The 23,141-nt window shown below is 43.1% G+C and overlaps 1 protein-coding gene across 4 annotated transcripts; it reads right to left on the reverse strand.

Moving 5' to 3' along the window:
* Positions 1-232: 232 nt before the first annotated feature.
* ORG4 (OBP3-responsive protein 4 (ORG4)) lies at positions 233-18,473 on the reverse strand. Of its 4 annotated transcripts, none has more exons than XM_087384847.1 (6): positions 18,284-18,473; positions 17,766-17,920; positions 17,336-17,590; positions 17,022-17,174; positions 725-900; positions 233-633 (listed from the first exon to the last, which is right to left on the reverse strand). In XM_087384847.1, exons 3-6 carry the CDS (start codon positions 17,483-17,485, stop codon positions 537-539), a joined length of 576 nt encoding a protein of 191 aa, XP_087240973.1. In that variant the 5' UTR covers positions 17,486-17,590; positions 17,766-17,920; positions 18,284-18,473; the 3' UTR covers positions 233-536. The 4 variants fall into 4 exon arrangements, with proteins under 4 accessions (XP_087240973.1, XP_087240971.1, XP_087240974.1 ...); XM_087384845.1 differs by having other exon boundaries at positions 17,336-17,597; XM_087384848.1 differs by lacking the exon at positions 17,766-17,920.
* Positions 18,474-23,141: the final 4,668 nt, after the last annotated feature.

The raw sequence follows: 23,141 nt of genomic DNA on the forward strand, positions 1-23,141 counted from the left end.
GTACCTAATTGCAGCATGGTGGGTAGCAATGGTGGGTAACAAAGCATGACATCTGGATTGGACTCTCTTATGCCCATCGATGAAAATTTGTAAATTGTATCTCACGTTCTTGCAACATAGTATAAACATATACTGTCACACAAGTATATACAACATCCTTGCTTGGGGAAATTTTTTAAAACTAAGCATAGGCATAAAAGAAAACCCTACCAAAAACTTGAACAAAGCCATTTGGACTAAATTTCAATTCCTTAACAAAGATTCCTTTTTACAACAGAAAACATTTTATGCATCTTCTGAGCTTTGGCCATTAATGTTATGACCATAGTTGGCACCCCTTTTGTCAGCAGTAATCTATCCTGTGAGTGCCCATCTAAACTACTAGTGCTCGTATTTTAGAGAGCAAAAACAGCAATGTCCCAAGTGTAAGAGATCCATTTCCATCAGGAAAGTTTTGACCCAAGTCTCATTGTCTAAGATGAATAGGATTGATGATATAGCACCCTTGGGGGAGAGAGAATTTCTGACAGCACATTTTAGCCAGTGTGTGTGAGAATTGCCTCCACTCTTTCTATGGATCCATAAAGATGGCCAAAGTTCATCCCAATTATAGGTTCACCTGTCCCCAAAGCTCTGCTCAGCAAAGACACCAATCAGAATCTGCAACAACTTTTTTCAAAATCTTGAATTTGAGTTTAAACTGGACCAGTAAAACCAAACTTACCCATGAATATCAGGAAGAACATATTCAGCATTCCATCCAACCCGAATGTCGAATCCAGGACAGATGGGAAGCAACGTTTTATGCCGAACCTGTGATACTCCATCTCCTCCATAAGCAGATGTTAGCTTCCATTTCCAACCTGTTGTGTGATTGTGAAACTCATGCCCTATACCAACCTGCATGCAGCAAAGGCAAAATGTAGATCATCTTCTCCCAAACCCAAAAGCATCTCTCTCTCTCTCTCTCTCTCTCTCTACACACAATGGACTCACCAGAGGACTGTCATATTAGGGGACTTTCCTTCCATGCTCACCAGACCGTAGACACGACCCACAGGAGTGACAGTGGCACTTGTTCTCCACACGGCCATAGCCAGGAGACCACAGCGGATCACACATGCCAAGAGCCACCAGCCATCACAGGTTTTATGCCACCACAGCAGCCTCACATAGCGACGCCCCTCCTCAGGGTTGCTGCCCCACCAGCTCCCAACCCCTGAGCTCGGAGAGTTTTTCTCTCTATGTATTGGTGCTGTTATGATCATGATGATGGATTTTCCTGTGTATTCATCATGGGTGTTGATGCCCGCTTAGTGGCTCCACCAAGCTCATTGTATCAGGTTTCTTTAGTCTCATAGACTTTTTGGTCTTCCGAAGACATTTAATAAACTTTCTTCTCTTGAATTTCAAGAAGGCCCTTACATCCTGCCAACAAATAAATTTTACAAGAGGAAAACAAAATTCCATAGAGAAGCTACTTACAGTCTATATCAAAACGATATAGCTGAACTAGTGGTCAAATCTGGACAAAAGGTACAAATAAGCACTCTTACGCAAGAATGCTCCCTCTCCCCAACTCTATTCAGGCTGTTCATTGAAGACCTCAATGGCTGGATGGACACACAGAGGAGCACAGACCCAAATGCTGGCCACACACTTCTATTATACATGCAGATGACGTGGTCCTCTTTTGTAACAAATGAAAAAGTTGACATACACGCATAGATGCATTAAGCACGTTCTCAGTCTACAAGCATTTGAATCAATTTAAAAAAAACTGTGACCATTAGGACACGCTGAAAACAGAGAGAAAAGAATTGGAGGTGGTAGCATCATGTAAACATCTAAGTTTGGAATTTGAAGATAATCACGAGTGGAATGCAAGTGCTAAGAAACGGAGGCGGGGGTACAAGAAAACAGTTTCCAGCATACATAATAAATGCATGAAGTATTAGAAGAGGTCAATACCATCTGTGGAAACCCCTCTGAGGACAAAGGTTTAGACGACCCATGCCCCTACTGCAAGTCTTGAATCCGTGTGTACTGTAGGCAGATGCTGCAGGTAGCCGTCTGGTACATTGCATGGGTCTGCAGCACTCCTGCAGCAGATTGCAGTACAACAACAGGTCTATGGATAGGCTTGGTATGGGCAGGGATATATACAGGTCGGCAGACCTGAATTTTGGTCGAGTCCTACAGATCCAGGTCAGCCTGGATCTGGTCGGTTTAGTCTACTGGACAGGTCAGAGGTCAGCCGAGTCAGGTGGTTGCCGCCTATAAAAGGAGCCTTTGTTTGGCTCAGCTCCTATCATACAGAAGCCCTTCATACAAGGCACGCAGGAGCAGAACAGAGTCAGCCTTTCAGGCCCCACATCTCAGACTTCGCGCAGCTCTTCTCTGGCTTCCGTTTGACCAGCACAATGCTGGATGTTCCATGCTCTCTTTGTGAGCAGTTTTTCCCATGCCTGTGGATGAATAAAATCTGAGTGTCATTCTCTATCTTTCTCTTAGTGTGTGTTCAGCATGTGTGTGTGTGTGTGTGCGCGCGCGCACCGACAGTGTGAGAGAGATCAGTGAGAGGTTGAGTTTTATTATGCTACATAGGGTTACTTCTTCAATGGGCCCTCAACTCTATCATGGTATCAGATGATTCAGCAAACGTTAGGACAGTGATGCTGGTATGCTGATAGTGGCGCCTCAAGACACATTTCCCAACACAAGAACTCATTCAAGGTACTGCAGCCCGCACATCCAAGTGACTGTTGGAGATGCAGCAGGAAGTAGATCATGATGGGAAAACGAGGAACAGAAGAACATGGGCTGCAAAGATCAGGGCATTGTTGGCCCATGATACAAATAGTTCAAAGTTGTGGCGAGAGAGGTTTGTGCACGGCAGCTACAAGACTCTCTCAAAGATGCAAAGGCTGGATTCGTGGATGGACGCACATTGCAGACAATGCAGAGGTTTGCCAGGCTTGCATGGAGAACAAGCAACACTGGGAAGCAAGGATGCTACGGAGAGAGCCAAAGCTCCGTTGGAGTTGGTTAATCCCGGCCTATGCAGAAAGATGTCTACCACATCATTCTTTGGAGCAGGCTATTACCAAAGAGATCTCAAGAGTTCGAAAGTCATGAAACAGAAGGCCGGAGTCGAGAAAAACTTGGGAAGAAAGTCAAAACATTCCAGACCAGCGGAGAGGGTGATTCGCTTCAGAGGCTTTGGATGCCTACTACAAGAAAGAAGGGATCACGAGACAACTGACCACTGCACACACACCCCAACAAAACGGAGAAGAACCGAGTAATCACAGTGGCATCTCCAAGACCTTCTTGATGCACCTTCCCCATGCGATCCACTGCTCTCTAGGCGTGCCTGTGGCTCCCCCTGCCTCAATCCGATGGGATGAGAGACGCAGCTGTCCAATCGCAATCCTCCATGCATTTGAGACTCGTCGGTACCGGAGTCTGATAATTGCTTTATCCTCAGCAAAACTCAGGAAGTGATCCTGATAGAATTGAAGCTTGGTGGAGGACTCGCAGTTCCCCCAAGTCCACGAGATGAGCTGGTCCAATCATATGATACAGTTGATCTCCCGTGGAATCTGATGACACGGCATCCAAACTGTACTAAAAAGGTGGGAGTCTTTAAATACCCTGCCTGGCAAACCATTTGGATATACGTTCATACCAAGCCGTGTTAACCCCTCTGTCTGCTACTCTAATGCCAACCTCAGTCACCTCAGTTGGGCAAGGCCATATGTCACTGTTTGAAAAATAACATCAATCTGGAGTGGGGTCATGGCAAACTCCAACTCTGGCTGCACTATCTGACGAGGGACTTGGGCTTGCTCCGAATCACCCAGGATCCAATACTCACATGTAGCCTCTCAAATCTACTCCACTCAGCCGTCGAGGGATCACTCCCCCAACAGGGTGCTGCATACATGGCTGCCGGCCGCACCAGGGTATCCCTCCGTCGAGAGATCCTGAAAGTGTCCCTAAAGGCACAGTCTCTCTAGCCAAGCCAAAGCTCCTTGACCTCTCGTAAGTCGTGCCGTTCCTATGAAAAGTGCCCCTAGGCAAGTGTAGGACTACACGATCTCCACCAGCCCCTAATAAGTGAAACTATGTCGATGGAATATGACCTTACGAAGATTGATTGTCAAGTCTCTCTCCTTGCAAAACACTCTAAGGCCTCTAGATGTCTCTGTAAGCCTTTGTCGAGGATGATATCATTTTCGTATACCAATATCTGTATTATACTTCGGCAAGCAGTAACCCTCACCTCCAAGATAGTCAATGAAGGAGGTTGTCTCATCAATCAAGGCCCAAAAAGTGTTAGTGAGAGTGTTTATCCCTACTTCACTCTAATCGTACTCTCAATTCAATCAAACAAGCCATCCGTGTTCATACTCTCCCTCTGACCGACTCATATAAACTAACTACCCCCCAACCATGACTCCAGGCATCTAAGTCTCCTAACCAAACAAGATCGTGGAACTATGTCAAAAGCCCTCCAAAAGTCTAGAAAGCAAGCATAGCTTTCTGGGATCTCAATCTCGCCTCTACGATGATGGCCCAAAGAGTGAAGACATGATCTACAGTAGATCATGTTGTCTCCAAAACCCAGCTTGTCCCAAAGCCCTTTGCCACTACCTTTGTGAAGGTATTGATTTCTTTCTCTAGTACAAACCCGTATATCTTGGCCAATGTGCAGCCAATCATAAGTATTACATGCAAACTTGATATGGCTCATAATCATGCCAAAGGTCACAACAAGCAGTTACTGACATAAATTGTGAAATTCAAAAATGAAAAGCAATATAAGAGTTTCAAGGTCGAAGGAAGGGCCCTAATCACATTGTGATGACCAAAAATAAAAAATGAAGAAGAAAAACCTAATGGGTCCTGGAATCATCACACTAATGGGTCTCACAATCATCATCACATGATACCCTAATCACGTTGTGATGGTTTAAATGATAAAGAAAATAAGGAAAATAATACAAGTTTCAAAATTAGTAGAATACTACGTTGGAAGATCTTACAAAGGTTAGAGGAATCAATTCTGGAACTCCCTTATTGAATTGTGGTGATTCTTTAAAAACTATGGTTCTAAGATTTCAAGCCTTTTAATGTTTCAAATTTGAAAAGGCATGATGTGGCAAAATTTCCCCATGGACCTTAGAGGAATGCATCATTTATCCCTCTCTTGGGATATCATTAAAACCATTTGCCCCTTGGCACATTTCATGCATTTAGGTCCCTTAGCCTTAGATCCACCTAGTCTAGTGCCATGTCACCCTCACCAAGGACCTTGACCTTGATTCCTTTTTTGATCATTTACATGAAGCCCAAACAAATATAATACAAACATTGATCCTTTAAAGGAAAATGTCAACTGACCCTTCCTAGGTCATGTTACCTCGACTTGAGCGTAACAATGAGAGTGCAGTAGTGCCCAATATCCATGGGGTTCGCTACTTTGTGTATCGGGTACTATGGTGGTGGTACTCCAAGCAGGGGAAAGCTATAACATACAGCATGATTGAACATATGTGCTATAGGATTGGGGCCAAGACCTCATGCCATGTGCGAAGCTGTGCGTCTGTAGTCCCTCATGGTCATGGGCTCTCCTGGTATAGAGAGTATAATACAGCCTACACATTCCATGTGGTAAACAAGGTGGACATTGTGAGCCTGGGCAAGAAAGATATATTAGGTGGTGCATGGGCTAGCGATCTGGCTTATGTGGCAGGTCTATGATGGGGATGGGTGGCTTTCCCTATGCTAGAAGCTCCCATGCAATGGTGGAAGGAAAAAATCACCTCATGAAGCCTATGCTTGTGTTCGATATAGCAGTCGAGATGGCAAATGCCAAATAGGAATGGTCAATGCCAATTGGGAAGGAGAGGGACTTCTAAAGTCGTGTACACATGATACAAAGACTAAGGCCCCATCGAGGAGTCCACTGTACTTGTCCCCCATCATGTGAGTCCTTTGGATAACGGCCATCACTGAAGGCCACAGTAGATGATTAAGTCATGTAATTCCCCCAATCTGTGGTAGATAGCATCCATTCTCTATCACCTATGATGCATCATTTGAGTGCCTCACTATCCCAAGCTCTGCCCAGTACTTTGGGGGGATCAGATCCAGAATACTTGTCTGCTCCACAAGCATGCATTGAAGTCCCCTAGGAGAAGGGCTCCCCCGATCTAGAGAGCTCCAAGATGTCATCGAGTATCCTTCATGGCGACTTCACGTGCATAGGACGATGTATCTGGTGGAAAGTAACATACTGCAATGAAGATCGAAGATGCGATCATATCAGATGTCTGAACTTGTATCCACATGTGTCATGATGCGCCTCCTTTCGCGTCACAGATATGAGCAGTCTCAGATGAGATCTAGATCCTCATACCTCACTCTCTCTCCTCATCTCCTTTCTGTGGGCTAACACGCATGTGTATCCTATCGCTATGGGTAGTAGCCCTCTCTCAGGACTCTCGTGTGTCTCAGTATAAACAGGCAATATCTCTATCAATGTAGGTTTCTGAGAACCCCCCTGGATTGGACCATATGGTGCCATTACAGTTCCACACAAACCATGCGCAATATGTCTTGTATCCCAAAAGCCAAACACCGTTATGTGACATTTTTATCCCCTTCTCTTTCTCCTTACTCGAATGATCACCTTACCATCTCTCATGCAGCCCATTCCCTTCTTGTCTCATTGTCACACTCCAAGCATTTCCATCCCTTCCGTGCTCTTGCTGCAAAAGCGTGAGGTCATTAATTAGGTATGTCCTAGTCCCCTTCACTGTTGCAGTCATTCCTATGACAGTCTATATGGAGCCTTGTTCACAGGTTTGGACCCTGGTTCCAGCACAATAGAATGGGCAATGTCCCTCTTAGGAGGAAGGTCGTGGGGCAGATCATCAAACACATCTGAGAACTGCTGAAGTAGCTCCTGCATGTCCCTATCCTTCACTTCCATCCCATTGTCTTGTGCTTTGGCTACGTGTAAAGCATAGATTCCACAAACACATTTGAGATCCTTTGCCAAGCTTCTTGCAGAAACTAGAGCTATCATAGGAGGATTAAAACCCACAATGTGATCTGTTTTCCAGCATGCAGAAACCTCATATACATCTTATTCAAGTCCATAGAGAATTCTCATAGGGGCCTGAGCCATTCACAGCCCAATAGAACATCAATAGGTCCCATATCTAAAACAAGCAGATCACCCATAAAGGAGTAGTCTTCAGAAAGTTTAATTTGAGTAGCCTGGCAACATTGTTTGCTGATGGGGTGCTCACCATTAGCCACTTCAACCTTCACCCCATGATCCAAATCAGTAGGATGCAACCTCACTGCTTGAATGGACTTGGAGTTCATGAAATTATGAGTGCTGCCACTGTCAATTAGAATGTGGACACTGTCAATTAGAATGTGCCACTGTCAATTAGATTCTTGCAGTTGCAGTGCACAGCTGGCAGAAGTAGGGCTCAGACCTTAATGAATAGATATGGACAGGGTAGAATAGGGCTAATTAGCAGCTAGACTGAAAAGTCGCAATTTTCCAGGGTCCGAAGAGCAAATAATGACTACTGGAAGCCAAAATGGAACTGCTAAAACCCAATTTCGAGGTAGTTGGTAGGGTAAATGACCTCAGATCCCCTTGGAACTTGGTACAGTGATGTAATCTGCTGAGGCGAAATTGATTATGCAGTCAAAATCACATTTGGAGCTGTAACATGTTAAATCGCAGTAATTATGCCATGCTGCCAGCACCACACAATCTGGAAAATCTGAGCCAAATTTTGAAAATTCTCTTCAGTAGCTTAGGGCTTTTGATCAGCAGGCCACTACGACAGATTGATGTAGAAAATGTGCAATTCTGAGCACTATCAATACTGAGCCAATCAGGGGCTGCCATGTGTATATCTAAAGCTCTAGACACCTGGCCGCAACAAAAATTTGCACGTAGGTAGGCCCCGGGGTCAAGATAATGTGCTCCAAGTTTCAGATCAAAAGGATATGATTTACCTCACAAAAAACCCCTGAAACAAGACTGCTATTGTACCAGGCAATTATGGTTGAGGATGAATACATGCCTTATGAGGCCCCAAAATGGGGCTTGACACTTACAGTTGTTGTGCAAGGTGTCAAAACCAAGAAACAGGTCTCTGATTATGTCAATGGAAAAGTTTATCTTTACAAACCTGTGGAGGTTCAAAATGCCGGGCAAGCCTTGCCCCTTCAGATACCTTGAAATTGGTTTCAGCAGGTGCATTTTTTACTATCAGCAGTTATGGTTGCACTGAAATTTGGGGCTTTTGAGTTTTTCCTTCTAATCTGCTCTACTTTGCCCCATTCAAACCTAAACTGAACACTTGGTTGGAGAATTGAGCCCTAAAATTAGTCAACTGAGCAAACTGTGACTTGTCCAGTCAGCAATTGCCACGTGGCAGTGAATCTTCTGCCCTCGCCAGTTAATATTCTCTGTCAGACAGGTCCTATCAAGTTGTTCACTCCACAATATTCCAAACAGTGCTCCTGTTTGGAGTTTTGGCAGAGAATTGGCTATCAAACAGTGTTTTAAGTCTACACAGTGAGCAAACAATATTTTGACAGGTTCTGGCAGTAAATCCACTGCTACATAGTGAATTGATACCTGCAACAGAAGTCTGACAGAGTTCTAAACAGTGTTTTCATATCGGAATTTAATTGGATTATCAGGATGCCTCCAAGGAGGTCTGGAAATCAGTCTAAGAAGCAGCCAATGGGGGACCTTGATCCCAGCCCTGAGGCTGATGCTATGATGGAAACTTCAAATACAGGCATTAGCTCCAGTGGGGGAATCCAGATGATGGCATTTAAATTATTGACACCCCTAGCAATTGTAGATAGGAAATTACAGAGGGCACTTCAAATGTGCAAATATGTCAAGGTCAGGAGCAAAGAAATTTAGATCCTATACTACAAGCAATCAAAGAATGACCCTGGAAAGGCTAACGGTTTGAGAATGGAGAATTCCTTGGCTACCATGAATAGAAGGCTGGATCAACTCAAAAGAAGCTCTCTTTGCACAAAAAAACTCAAAAGAAGCTAGGTCCATGAGGGGAAAAGACCTATGGAGCAATCCAGGGAAGATGATTCAGATTCTAATGCAGACCCTATTGGTTTCATGGTGTGCCGGAATCTGTTCTGGAACCAAAATCTCATCGAGTTCCTCCACCTCAGTCTGTTTCTCATCAAGCATATCTTCTAGCACATCTCCCTGGAAAGGCTTCAACAAACTCACATGAAAGGCATTGTGAATTGTCCAAAGACGTAGTAGCTTCAGCCTGTAAGCTACATCACTTATCTTTTGAAGACTTGAAAGGTCCATAGCACCGCATTTTCAGTTTGGTGTACACCTTATCCTTGCCTTTCATCCGCCTATGTCTTGCTTTCTGAAAACGCAGCAACACCCAATCATCGTCTTTAAAGACCAATTCACCTCAGTGCTTATCTGCTGCTCTTTTCTACTTCTCTTGGCTTTTCTGGAGGGCTGTTTTTACCTTCTGATAGGCTGCATCTAAGCTTTCCACAAATCTGTCCGCTTCGAAGATCTTCTCCTTGGTGTGCAAAATGGGAGGTACCTTTCTTCCGCTTTCCACAATTTCGAAGGGTGCTTACCCTGTGGAAAAATGCATTGCATTGTTGTAGGCAAACTCAACCAATGGCAAAAATTGCTCCCATTTTGTTTGCTGGTCTGAAACATAGCGTTTAAGAAGATCAAGGGCAGTAGAGTTTGCCTCTTCTAGCTGTGGGTGGAAAGAAGATGAAAAATTCAGCGTAGTGCCCATGTTTTCAAACAAACCTCTCCAAAAAAGGCTAGTCATATGGAGGTCTCAATCATTGACACTAGATTGAGGCATCCCACGGTGCCTGAAAATATGAGACATAAATAATCTCACCATCTGATCTCCTGTAATTTTCTTCCGCACTAGAATAAAGTGGGCCTACTTCTTGAATCTGCAAATTATGGTCCAAATTCCATCATGTCCTAATGGTGTACAAGGCAGATCAAAGATGAAGCCCATGGCAATACTTTGCCAAAATCGATCCGGAACAGTGTAGCCAAAAAACGTGTTTCGGGGCACCAAAACACGACGAAACGTTTCTAACGCCCAAAACGTGGGTGTCTTGGGAAAACCGCCCTGGTACAAAAAAGCCCGTACGTGATTTTTGACGCTCAGTTTTGCATCGTTTTGGCTGCCTATTTGCTGCTCCTACTCCATGTTTTGCTTGCAAATCACTCCCTACACTTGTAAATATTTATAAAGTATCTATAATTTATGAAAAACTGCAATTTCTATCACGTTTCTGGGCCAAACGCCTGTCAAAATCTAGAAACATTTCTTGTGACACTGATCCGGAGGCAATGGCTGTAGCAATCCAGCTGGATTTTCCCTGTCATACTTTACCTTCTTAAGCCTCAGCATCTCTCCTTAGAGTCGGCCAGTAGAAGAAGTGCCCCACACCTTTGAGTGTGGCTTCAATGCCTTGATGTCTTGCTAATGATGATGATTTTGCAAGGATTTATGATCAACTAGTTAAGGGCAATCGACATGAGCACTATATGCTTAAGGATGGATTCCTAATGATGCATGGCAGACTTTGTGTCACAAAGCAGTTGAGGCCAAAGGTTTTGATGGAGAGTCATGCCCACTTCATGGCATCAAGCTCACTGTGGTATGCAATGGTGACAGCTGAAACTTGCGGTTTCTTTGATACTGTCGACTTTCTAGAAAGTGCATTTGCAACAACATTCTTCTTACCAGACACATGCACAATCTGAAAATGAAACATCAAAAGGAAGTTTGCCCACCGCATGTTCTTTTCTAACAGCTTTCTTTGAGTGAGAAAGTACCTCAAGGATTGGTGATCCGTCTGGACATAAAAATTAGCACCTAAGAGGTAATGCTTCCAAGTAGAAAGAGCATGTATGACAGCTGCCATCTCTTTCTCATAGATCCCAAAATTCATCTCAGCATCGGTGAGCACTCTGCTCTCATACGCAACCACTCTACCGTCCTGCATAAGTACTCCTATGCTGTTCCCACAAGCATCTCACTCGACAGTAAAGGGCTTGCGTAAGTCTCCTTAGTAACCCATCTGAAAAACACTCCCTTCTTCTGCAGGGTATGCAAAGGTGATGCTATTTCAGTAAAATAGCGGATAAACCGCCTGTAGTATGAGCATAAGCCAAGAAAACTCCGTACTTTATGGATGTTTTTCAACAGTGGCCAATGCCGTATGGCTTCCACGTTGGCAAGATCCATCATGACTCCATCCTTATATATTATGTGCCCCAAAAAATGTTCACTCTTCTTGCCATTAACCAGCAACTTATGCTTCCTGAGCTCTACAAAAACAATTGCCAAGTGCTTTTTGTGCTCGGCCTCGTTCTTAGAGTAACACTATGATGTCATCAAAGAATGTCCCGACAAAAGCTATGTGCTCTCTGAAGATTCTATCCATCATCCGATTGAAGGTGGCACATGCATTTTTCAAACCAAATGGCATTACGAGAAATTCATAAAAGCCAAATGTGGTCCTGAAAGCTATCTTGTGCACATCCTCAGGTCGTATCCTGATTTGATGGTAGCCACTCTTCAAATCTGTCCGGCTGAACATTGCAGACCCCTCTAGCCTATCCAAGATATCATTAATCCTGGCTATCAGAAATCTGTTCTTAATGGTTATCTTATTCAGAGCCCTATAATGTATGCACATTCTCCACGAGCCATCCTTCTTTTACAAGCCTATCCAAGATATCATTAATCCTGGCTATCAAGAATCTGTAGGGCTCTGAATAAGATAACCATTAAGAATAATGTATGCACATTCTCCACGAGCCATCCTTCTTTTACACAAGCAAGACCGGGGAACATAGGGCAAGAAGCTCGGCTGAATTAATCCCTTCTCCAGGAGATCCTTGACTTGATTCATTATCTCCTCCTGCTGGGCTGCACTAACCCTATAAGGAGGTTTGTTTGGCAGGCTGCTACCTGGAATTACATCTATGGCATGGTCATCAGGGCATTCTGGGGGGTAATTCTTGTGGTAGGGAGTTAGAAAAACATTCACGAAACTGAAAAAGGAAATCTGTCCTCTCTTTATCCAGCTTAGAAAAATTAGAATTTTTCTTCTGCTTGCTGTTTTTCAGTTTTGCAAAAACCAAGTACGCAGAAAGATGTTTTTTCATTACATTTGAAAGGGCCGAAGCCGATACAACTGGAATAGATTCTCCCTTCAATTTAGCATCCAAAACATGAGTCTTCGCTCGGTGAGCCAAAATTCTAGATCTAGCATCCAAAAGTGCTTCCTTCCTATGGTGCCAGCGAGTAAAACATCACACCATTTCAACGGCATAATGTAGAACTCCTCAGTGTCCACGTAGCTCTGAATGTGCATGCGGAGCTTCCCAATGATCAGTGTAACTGACTCACTATGCCCTAGGAAAGCCATATCTGTGTCACACAGTGGCCCCATCTCTTCTGCCCTTATGCCCAATTTTCCAGCCAGCTCTAGTGATATAAAATTGGCTCTCGTGCCGAAATCAAAGAAGAACAAAGCGGTCTAGTCACGGATTTTACCCCACGCTCTGCATAACTCGGTGGCATCCACATCCTGTATAGCTCCAGTGACATCTGGCATAAGACCAGCAATGGGTTTGGGTTTCTTACCCCGCTGGTCATCCCTCTTTTCTCCCTTGTTCTCACTTTGATCGGACGAGGGAAACTTCATAGGGGGGCTTCTTTTCTCCCTTGTTCTCACTCTCATCCGACGAGGGAAACTTCCTCTGTGGGCATTCATGTGCTCGGTGACCCTCTTCCTTGCATATGAAACATTTGTTGGCGTCATAGGGGGCCTTCTTTTCTTCCTCTAACAATTTCTTTTGAGGCGATCCTCGCCTCTATCCTGCAACACTTGACGGGCTTTTCAAATCTCCTAAATGTTTACAGCCTCGCTGCTTGCTGCCCCTAAACTTTTGTGCTCCCTGGTGGCCGCCCTTGAAGCCCGAAGTCTTCCCCTGTAATAGGGCATAATGCTGTCATGTATCAGTTGTGACATATTGGAGACTTTGGTTTTGGTGCAATAATCCTGAGTTTCCTTTGGCAGCCCACAACAATACTTCTCGGTCTGTTCGGACAGCTCCACATGCCTGTAAGAACTCACAGGCAACAAGGCTTGCCAAAACTTTTTATTGTACTCTTCAAGGTTCTTACAATTCGTGGCATCCAGCTTATGCCATGCTGTCATTATATCCACTTCAAAAGTGGTGGTGAGCCAAGCAGACGAGAAAACTTGCTTGAGCTCAGCCCAAGTGTTGAGGGCTTTACCTGTAGGAGCAAATTGGTCCACCATTGAAATGCATTGCCCTTGAGAAATGTGGCTGCCTTCCTAACCTTTGACGACCCTGTGAAGTTCCCACCGGCATAGGCAACATCAAATCGTTGCACAAAAGTAAATACTTTCAGCTTGTCCTAAGTCCCATTGAATGTCTCAAATTTTACAGCAGCCCCGCCCTCTTTGTAGTCTTTCAATCTGCCCTTGGGTGCAACGTTGTCATAACAGGTGGCTGCAAATAAGGGGGTCGCATCACCTGGCCCAAACTCTGAGCATTACTACCAACTCCCATAGCCAATTTGACCATTCCAAGTCCCATTCCCTACATCTATAGCATATTTGGAACCACTCATCATTCCTGGCATCCCATCTACATTCTGTGCTGCATCCCTATGTTTGCATACATCATGTTGGCATTTGCAGCCGGCATTCCCCCCATCATTTGTTGCTGAAAATTGTGTATCCCTGGCTGAAGACTTTCCAAGTATGTGCAAGGCATACTGAGGCCTTCTATAGCCTGTCCCACCATTCCTTGGAAGAACGAACCTCCTCCGAAGTATCCGGGAGGCATCATTGGAGGGGGAAAAGGTTGCTGTCCATAATTCACTGACTGAAAATTGTTGCAATGTGAGGCATTCCCCATACCAAGTGCAAGTGAGGGCATTACAGGTGGAGTCACGGGTGGCTGTCCACTTGGAGGTGCATCATTATGCATAAGCCTTCACTACTTGTGCTTCTTCTTGGCTGCCTTTTTGCTCTAGGGAGGGGCATCCAGTATCTCAGCCAGATTCTGGGTCAACTGTGTCAAAGTGCCCACTGCACTTGCCAATTTCATCTTGAAGAGGGCCTTTGCATCTAGTTCTTATGCTTCATCAGCTTCATCTCGATGGCATGCCCCGAAAGAACATGCTGTCCCTTATCATTCTGTTCTTCTTCACCCTCAGTGCTGTTGTGCTCCTCCTCAAAGCTATCTTCTTCTTCTATGAGATAGTCAGTGACCACCCACGGTGTGACATGCTTGATATTGATATAGCTGTAACAAAAATGCAATGAGGGCTTTCTCCTCTGCTGGCGTAATAACTGCTGAGGGATAAAACTCTGCCACCCTCCTGGAATCTGGAACTTTGGATGGAGATGTGTCCCGAAGAACCTGCGTGTTGCCGGGAGCTGCAGAAACTGAAGCTCTCTCTGAGAAGTGGCTGTCTCTCCAAGGAGCTGAGCGGCGACCGGCAATGTAGAGCACCCCTCACGGGAGGAGACTGTGCTGGATGCTCTCCGGAGGAACGGAGGAGCTGCTGGACACCCCTCTAATGACTCAATTGAATGGGATGCTGCCTGAAAGAACTGTGAGATGTCCAGAACTATTGAGAACACCTCGTCTATCATGAATGACTGGTATGCCTCTCGAAAGAAGTGAGACATGGCTGGCATAGTTTCTTCCTGATGGGATACTGGGACTAAGCATGTCCCCCGAGGTATTGAGGACGTACTAAGGCTGATGAGCACAGCTCTGACGAATCGACCGATCTGCTTTCATCACCAAGGGATAGACACTGATCACTACTACTGCTGGTGGCTCGTGATCTGATGGAGAGGACAATGTATGACTAACCTCCCAGAGTGAAGGACACTAATGGGAAGGCCTCGTCAACCTCTCTGCTGACTGGTACTGCAACTGCTTCTTCCCTAAAGTGCTGAGGAAGGGGAGCTGCGGAGGGACCTGCATGACTATCCTCATGGACTGCCGAGAAATCATCAACCTCCGTACTGGTGATAGCTATACCTGCAACTCCAGTTATGAGGGTGCTCCCTCCTGCTAGGCCTGACACTGGTCTGGCAAACTCCTGGGACGCCCTCTCCTGCTAACCATCACGGCCAGTGGGGCTGGAAACTGAGCCCCCTAGTCCTGAACACTCCTAGTGAGAAGGTGAAATGTGAGTCATGCAGACTAAAACTGATGTGGCCAACTCAGCTGCAAGGGTGGAAGCCCCATAGGAACTGACTGGAGCTGATGAAGAGGCTTGATGGGTGGAAGACCCATCACACCTATCTGCTGCATCTGGGGTGTCCCCTTGGGTGGAATCGCCGAGAGAACTAACAGACAACTCCTTTGGGCAATGGACCCAAGAGGCTCATCCATGGCAAATGCTGATGGGTCTTACATATCTCCAAGGGTGGAAGACCCATCCCTCATAGCTGTGAAAACCATCTGCTCCGCTGCTAAAGCTGATCCAGCTGACGGAGTTCCGGAGTGGAAGACCCAGAGGAACTAACTAGACATGATAGAGCTGCTGGACGAGTAAAAGATCCATCCGACGTAACTGCCTGAACTTGGTGCTGGCCCTTGCCTATAAAGCCAGGCCTTTTTGAGCCGTTTCAGGAAGGCCTTGGGGCTGCCTATGCAGGGTGCCCCTCTTGCCCTCCGTCCACACTGTGTGCTGCCCTTGGGAACCCCCAAAGCTTGCCAGATATGCTGTGATTTTCTGTCTAAGCAGCCAGTTGTCACGGCCGCCTGGGCCTGACCCTGGTGCATGTGACATCACCATTCAAGCAGATGCTAGTGGGAGAGGCATTCGTGCAGTCCTAAAGCAACCCCATGGAGTAATTGCCTATGAAAGTAGGAAGTGGGATGCCAAGGAGCTAATCTCTCTCCCAAGCAAAGCTGGCTTGGCCCCAAACTCTGCAAGTATGATTTGATGTGGGACCAATGGTTTGATGTGGATCATGCGAGCCAGAAGCATCAAAGGAAAAAAATTCAATCTCGGTCACAGTCTTCAGTAGGAAAAAAAGCAGCTTCTGCATCACCCTGCTCTTCAACGAACTAAAACTACCTCAATATCGAAATTACAATTAAGCTCACCCTTCCTTGGATTGTTGAGCAGGGTAGGGTCTATCTCTCCACATTGGAAGCACTCAGCTCTTTTTCATCTCTCATCAATAAGTGCGTTGGTTAGCTGTTCCATCAAACCATCCCTCTCAGTCTCCTTTGCCTTGCTCCCATCACTATAAATTTAATTGTAGGACCCAAAGCTTTCACTCCAACTTGTCGATCATCTAAGTCATCATTTCAACCTCATCTGGCCTATATCAGCTTTAACACAAGGGGAAGTCACAGACATCCAATCAAGCAGCAAACAGACACGCACAGATGCCACTAGGCAGCAAACAAGTTGCCCAACAGTAGTACCGGCTGTGCAGGACATTGAACAGGATCAGCAGCAGTCCCAACTGCTAGGCACAGTTGGGCAGCCAAGATAGCAGCAAACAGCGGCCCGACCTAGCATGTCACCACAGCACCTCAGGTTGGGGGAAGTCTGGAGCAGCAGACTGCCTAGAAGTCAGCCTCATTATTTAGTCAACCGTGTTTATAGACTGAATCTTACAAATTGAGAAATTTGGAAGGTAAGAAACAGATGTACACCCGGGCACGCGAGCGTGTGTACGCATGCACTGTATGCACAAAGGCATAACTAGCTTTGCTAGTGTTCACAAACCTAAACATGCCTTCATTGATGATACTGTCTGATTGCATTCACCTTACTGCACACTTAATGAAGCAATAATAAATAATCTTGTTTAACCACACCCGAGAAGAAGATTCTTTTGCGTACCTGTAAACTAAAAAATGGACCAATTGAAATCTTTTTCGTAAGCAAGCGGATATCTGCCTGCTTGGGTTCACATACAATTTTCCACTTTCTGTCACATGATAATGGCTTCAGTACCAGCTTTGTGTTGCATCCCTTCAACCCTGTTCCATCAAACTGGCAATACGTCCATTAAGAACAGCCCAGCTAGGATTGTGAGTAGATAACTTAAAGTTCACATCTCAATTGTCCTATGATCACACAGGAATGATGCAAAAACTAAGACTACCAATTGCTGTGGCATACGTTTGTCAGAATGCTTAACGATATCGTTATACCTCAAAATTAGCACCCAATTGGTAGCCATCAACATGCTGCCTGAATTTCAATAAGAATTCCTTCGGAGTCCATTCAATGCTATATAAATCATCCCAGGACAAAGAGGTGTCTTCATCAGTACTATTGTCCATCATCATTGAGGTATCCATGCTAGTCGAGATGTTTGATCCATATTTTTGATCAGGTGGACTAAAAACTCCAGGCACATATGAACTGGATCCTGAGGTGTGGTACGACCTGGAAGCCTTTTGAAGCTGCATTCTTCAAGAAACAAGTTCGTCAGTCGTTTGACTGCACACAATACATAAGAGCAGCTGCATAAACTTATTGGCGTATATGAACCAATATTCTTTCACAATGTCTCCAAATGGGCAATTGCTTTTCGAAGCTAGAAATCAAAAGCTTACAATAGCGGAAACAACAAGGCACCTTTGAGGCATAGAGATTGCGTAGAATTTTCCGGAACGTTAGGCCTGCTAGATATTGGTTATTTCTACAAATTCGTAGTAGACGTTATTTCGACGCAACGAGCTAGAGTCAGAGTACATGACACGCTCGCATTGCAGACGCATATCGGCGCACCACTAAAATACGTTATCACAAGATATTAGAGACGACTTTTGTAGAAGCTTGGATTTCAGAAATGATTTCAACAAAGTTCCAATTCCCGATATATATAAAATTCAATATTAGCATACTTTTCGCAGCGTTTGCGAGATACAACATGCTACCACGCAAGTCTACCTACCAAACAGATATTTTTGAACCCAAAAGACCGTAAAACGGGAATAAACATGTTTCAAGGGCACAATTTTGTGAGCTTCGGTTCCGGCAGTTAGGTGTCCCCGCAGGAGCAAACCAAGAAGACCCACTTCAAGTTAATAGGATTGAAGAAGGCGGATCGTACTGTTTGAGAGAAACGTTAAAGATATACTCCAGAAACTTACTGATGGGAGACAGACACAGAATTTCTCTTTTCTTTGAGTGCGGCTGCGTGTGCCGGCCGCAAAGAGATTGATGATCAAATGCTATGCTCTTGGGCTACAAGGCAAAAGAAATGCTAGCTACTTGGCCAGAAAGTTGGCCACAAAAAGCCTTAGCCATTGAAAGAGAGTTGAGGATGAAGTTTACATAGAGACTTTTGTGCTCATATATAGACATATAGATATGTGTGTGTGTGTGTGTGTGTGTGTGTGTGTGTGTGTCTTCATTTTCACTTTAAAAAAAGTGTGTGTCTTCAACCAAAAAATGGTATATGCATGTATATAGTATATACACACATACTTTTTTCTTTTTTTTTGAAATCCATGTATGTTTATATTACAAGTAATCGTACCCAAAGAGGGAACATGCAATTACAACATCAAAAGATGTCAAGTAAACAGAGCAATCTATTTGACCCACATAGAGACATACATACACACATACATACAGACATAGATAAACATACATATTTCTTTCTATTGAGAGAACTTGAAAGTATATCAAAATGGAAATTTAAGAACCCTTTTAGTTTTAGGGCAAAAAATTGGCTCTTTAGACCCAATTCCAACATTCACATGCACTTTTGTGCCATTCAATCCTCATTTTCATCATCTTTTTGGGGTAAGTTTTTCCACAATAAAAAGTTATTTGAGGTGTTGATGGGCTTGTGTTGGGGGTGTTTTCAAGGGAGTCTTAAATCACGCTTTAGATGTTTTTTTGGACAAATTTTTAGCACGTAAAGCCAATTTTGGCCTATATTAAATGAGACAATGGGTCAAGCATTAGCAAAGGATTGAAAAAGTTCAAGATAGAGTGTTTAGTATGTTGGAGTTAAAAGAGTCTCTTTGAAACCCATTTGTGCAATAAATATTAGTCAAGCTGGTTAAAGGGAAAGATCCATAGTATAATGTTTCGTGTACACTTAACGCATCATCAAAGCTAAGAACCACAAACTACTCGATCAAAAGATCTAAGTTACAAAACATCTACACAAATTTATGAGGACAAAGAATTTTGGAAGCTTGTGATTGTTGATGAAAGAGCACTAGAAGAAAAGGCAATTATTGAACTAGAAATATTGGACATGTTAAAAGGCGCAGACCATGCACAACTTGCCAATAAAGGACAATATTCATACGTTTGCAATGTTAAGATTATAGAAAAGTCTTTGAAGTTTCAACATGCCAATGATACTAGCATTAAAGTCAAGTGTCTAACATCTCTCATCAATTTGTCTCACTTGATGAGATTATGCAAATTACTTGTACAATCTTGTCGAGTCATCTTTTCTTCTAGGTATTTGATATATTCCTCGGTCTCCATATTAGAAAAGGAAAAGGATAGAGAACTTTGAAAATTATAAGATGTAAAGTTTTAACCATGCATTATATGTTAGAATTAAAGCCAGAGGAGGAAGATGGAGGGGTAAAATTGCCTCAAGTGAAGCATTGTTGGTGGAAGAGTTCACTTGGATTCAAAGATGCTACATGATAAGTCTCCCTATCGTATAAAAATGGGGAGTAATGTTAAGAAGAAAGGAAATTACCGTAATTATGGAAAGGCTTGGCATTATTGCAAGGAGCATTACATGGAAAAGTTTGACCAACAAAAGATTAAAGAAAGAGCCATTCCACTTATGAGTTAAGAATCAGGAAGGTCATAACATTTTAAGCCCTAGTTATCACTTATCCCTTACTACTAATTTGGTATCAAATAACGAACAATAATACAAGAGGTTAAAACTTTAGTCATTCCGTTTTTGCAATGAACCATAATTCCAAAGTGTTAAAGCGAGAGTCATTCCATTTAATTAGAAAGGTCATGACTTACCCTTACTATTGACTTGGTATCAAGTAATGAAGTATAATAGATGGTGTGTCAAGACTAGAATGTTAACTCAGATGACATCAATACACCCCTTGGTTTTCTTATCTAAGTATGTTCAAGATGGGAGACATATTGGGCAATAAGTTCAAAGGGATCATTTCCCTACTACTAGAATGCCTAAAGGTGACATTAAAACTCTCAAAGAAGTAGCGATAGTGAAGGCATTGCATGCCGTATCTAACTTTGACCTACCCATCCCTAAGGGCGTGGAAGAAAAATAATTTTGCTTCTTTGGATGTGAAAGATATGCATGTGTGGTAATGAAAAGAAGCTCTACCTACTCAATGGGATATGACAACCACTGTCCAAGGAAGTAGTGATACTGGAGGAATCGGGTGCCATGCTTGACTAGAATACCTATTGCTATTTTGTCAAGAAAAATTAGGCAAAAAATTGGCATCTATCCTTTTATAGCTCATCATTTCAAGGCCAAAAATGGCATGGCTTGATCATGTGAAAATTAGGTCAAAATTTGGCATCCATCCTTTTATACTTCATCATTTCAAGACCTAATTTATCTCAAGAAATGTCTCCAAGTGCCTTTTCCTATGATTATCTCTCCCTTTTATCCCATGGCTCCCCCTCTTTCCATAATAGTGCACACTAAAAAGCCTTGCAATCATAACCAAACATATTCAAATACCACAAGCATATCCATAAAGGAACGTCAAGAGTGAGTTCCCCCAAATAGTCTTTTTGACTCCTTCTCTTTGCTTATCACCACTTAAAGAAAACTTAAAGCCTCCAATACAGGGCAAAGTTATGCCTGCAAGTATAACAACTATAATTTTTGTGCAAACCAAGACGTTTATAAATAAAAAACAATGTTAGTAAAGGAGTCATACTTGTGATGTCACAAAATAACCTCAATGACAATGAAGTAGAATTGTTTTTAAACTAAAAATCTTTTTTTTAAAACTTGCATCATTGCTTATCAATGATATTCAAATAGAGTCATTTATTAATGTTACTTTTATTGTTTTTTAAAGTGTAATTTTTTATTCTGTGTTTTGTTTCCCCTATGTAGTCTCACTTGGATCTTGATTTACATTTAAAATATAGTCCGTATGCCTTGTCCCTAACTATCTCTTGAGGGAGGCCACTTGTCCAAAAATACATTCCATGAATTGATTGACTACAAGAAATGTAAGTAGCTTTCCACTACCAGAAAGTGACTCATCTTTATCTTCCTATCCACCACAATTACCATATTGATGCTATTCCATCCCTTTGCTTAAGAGTACATAGCAAGTTACATGATAGATATTATATTATATTAAAAGTTACATTAATGTATTAGGATGTGGTCTAAGGTTCTAATGGGGAGTCATGGCTTCTCAATTGTTGTTGCCATCCCACTTGATGAACATAAATCATATGATGATCTAGCAAAGACTATTGCATTAGCTAAGACATCGATTGCAGCGGATGAACACGATGACATCCAAAGGAAGAGGCTACATTGAATATTTTCCAACTAAATGGATATCATGTCTATGTAGCAAAGTTTGTGTTGCTAGATTTCATAACATGCAATAGCAAATGCCTATGACTAGCCCATTATTAGGTGTGCAACCATGATTTTACCAAATTAGTTTTAAAATATTACATGATGAAGGTTCTTCTTTTGATCCAAGTATTGATTCATGTTTTGTGTAGTGGAGGCCCAAGTTGGGCCGTGTTATTGATGTTAGGGTTTTGTTGGCAAGGGTAACGTTAGTTGGCTTAGAGAGGGCTAAAAGGGATACATGGAGAGGACTACGTAGGCGCACATCCATACTTAGTACTCACCTTTTTTATGTGTTTGACCCTTACTTAGGAGGAGGCACCTCACTCGTGCACTTTCTTATGTGTTGAAGCAAAGGAAGCAATAGCACGATCCATTGCATCAAGCAATGCTACATGTGTGCACAAGAGGCACCTATGAAAGTTTTAGGAAAAGAGGGTTTCCACATGGGCAACATGGGTAGTTTATTTGCTTGCCATGTGAGCAGATTTAAAGGAAATGAGGACTATCATGTATGCAACACTATAGGTTGCCAAACCTAGTACCACATGGGCAATAGGACCTCTTATGCTAGTAGAGAACAAGAAAAGGGATGAAAAATCCTTACAAATGAGTAGAGCTATGGGATATTTTTGAGGCCCAAATGCTACGAGGACTAGTACTAACCCCAACATGGGTTGTCGAAACCTAGAATAAGGGTCACACCCATACAAATCAAGCTTGTTCGTGATGGAAAGAAGGTTGCATAGCCTAAGCCCTTAAATAAGGAGACTTAGGGGATTGACACCAACATTAGGTTGGGGTGAAGGAGTTCCATTTGAGCAATAGCTAACAAATTCATATGGGTAGATATGTAAGAGAAAATATGTATCATACTTGTAGTTAGATAGTAGAGATAGACATGTGCCATCATCTCTTTTTTTCTTAGCCATGTGCAATGGTTCATTATCCTCAAAGCAACATATATGCTTGCAACCAGTTTATTGTCTTGTCCCAATGTATGGTGCTTATGGAAGCATGGAGAATGTAGAATTTGTGTTTAATGGAAATTCAACCCCAACTAGTATTAATGGAGTATTTGGATTAATGTGTATATTAAGAATGATTCAAGGTATGGTAATATCGAAGTCTTATCAAAAGAGGCATAGGACTTCTATAATATTGCTGTCTATGTGGCAACCTACTATGCTACCCATGATGAAAAAAACCATTGAGATACCCACATGGCAACCTAAAACCATGTGATATCCACGTGGTAGCTTAATGTGGTACTCACATGGTAGTTTAAATGGGGTCTATGTGGTAGCCAATCCATGGCCCTTTGACGAACGAACATATGTTTCTCTTAAGTGGACAAACCTAAACATCGAGAAGTTTCCTAGACAATCCATGGCCCTTTGATGATCCAACATATATTAATCTCCTAC

This window comes from Dipteris shenzhenensis, chromosome 14, assembly GCF_047967505.1.
Source record: "Dipteris shenzhenensis isolate YYH24624 ecotype China chromosome 14, Dip_SZ_1.0, whole genome shotgun sequence".
Taxonomy (NCBI): domain Eukaryota; kingdom Viridiplantae; phylum Streptophyta; class Polypodiopsida; order Gleicheniales; family Dipteridaceae; genus Dipteris; species Dipteris shenzhenensis.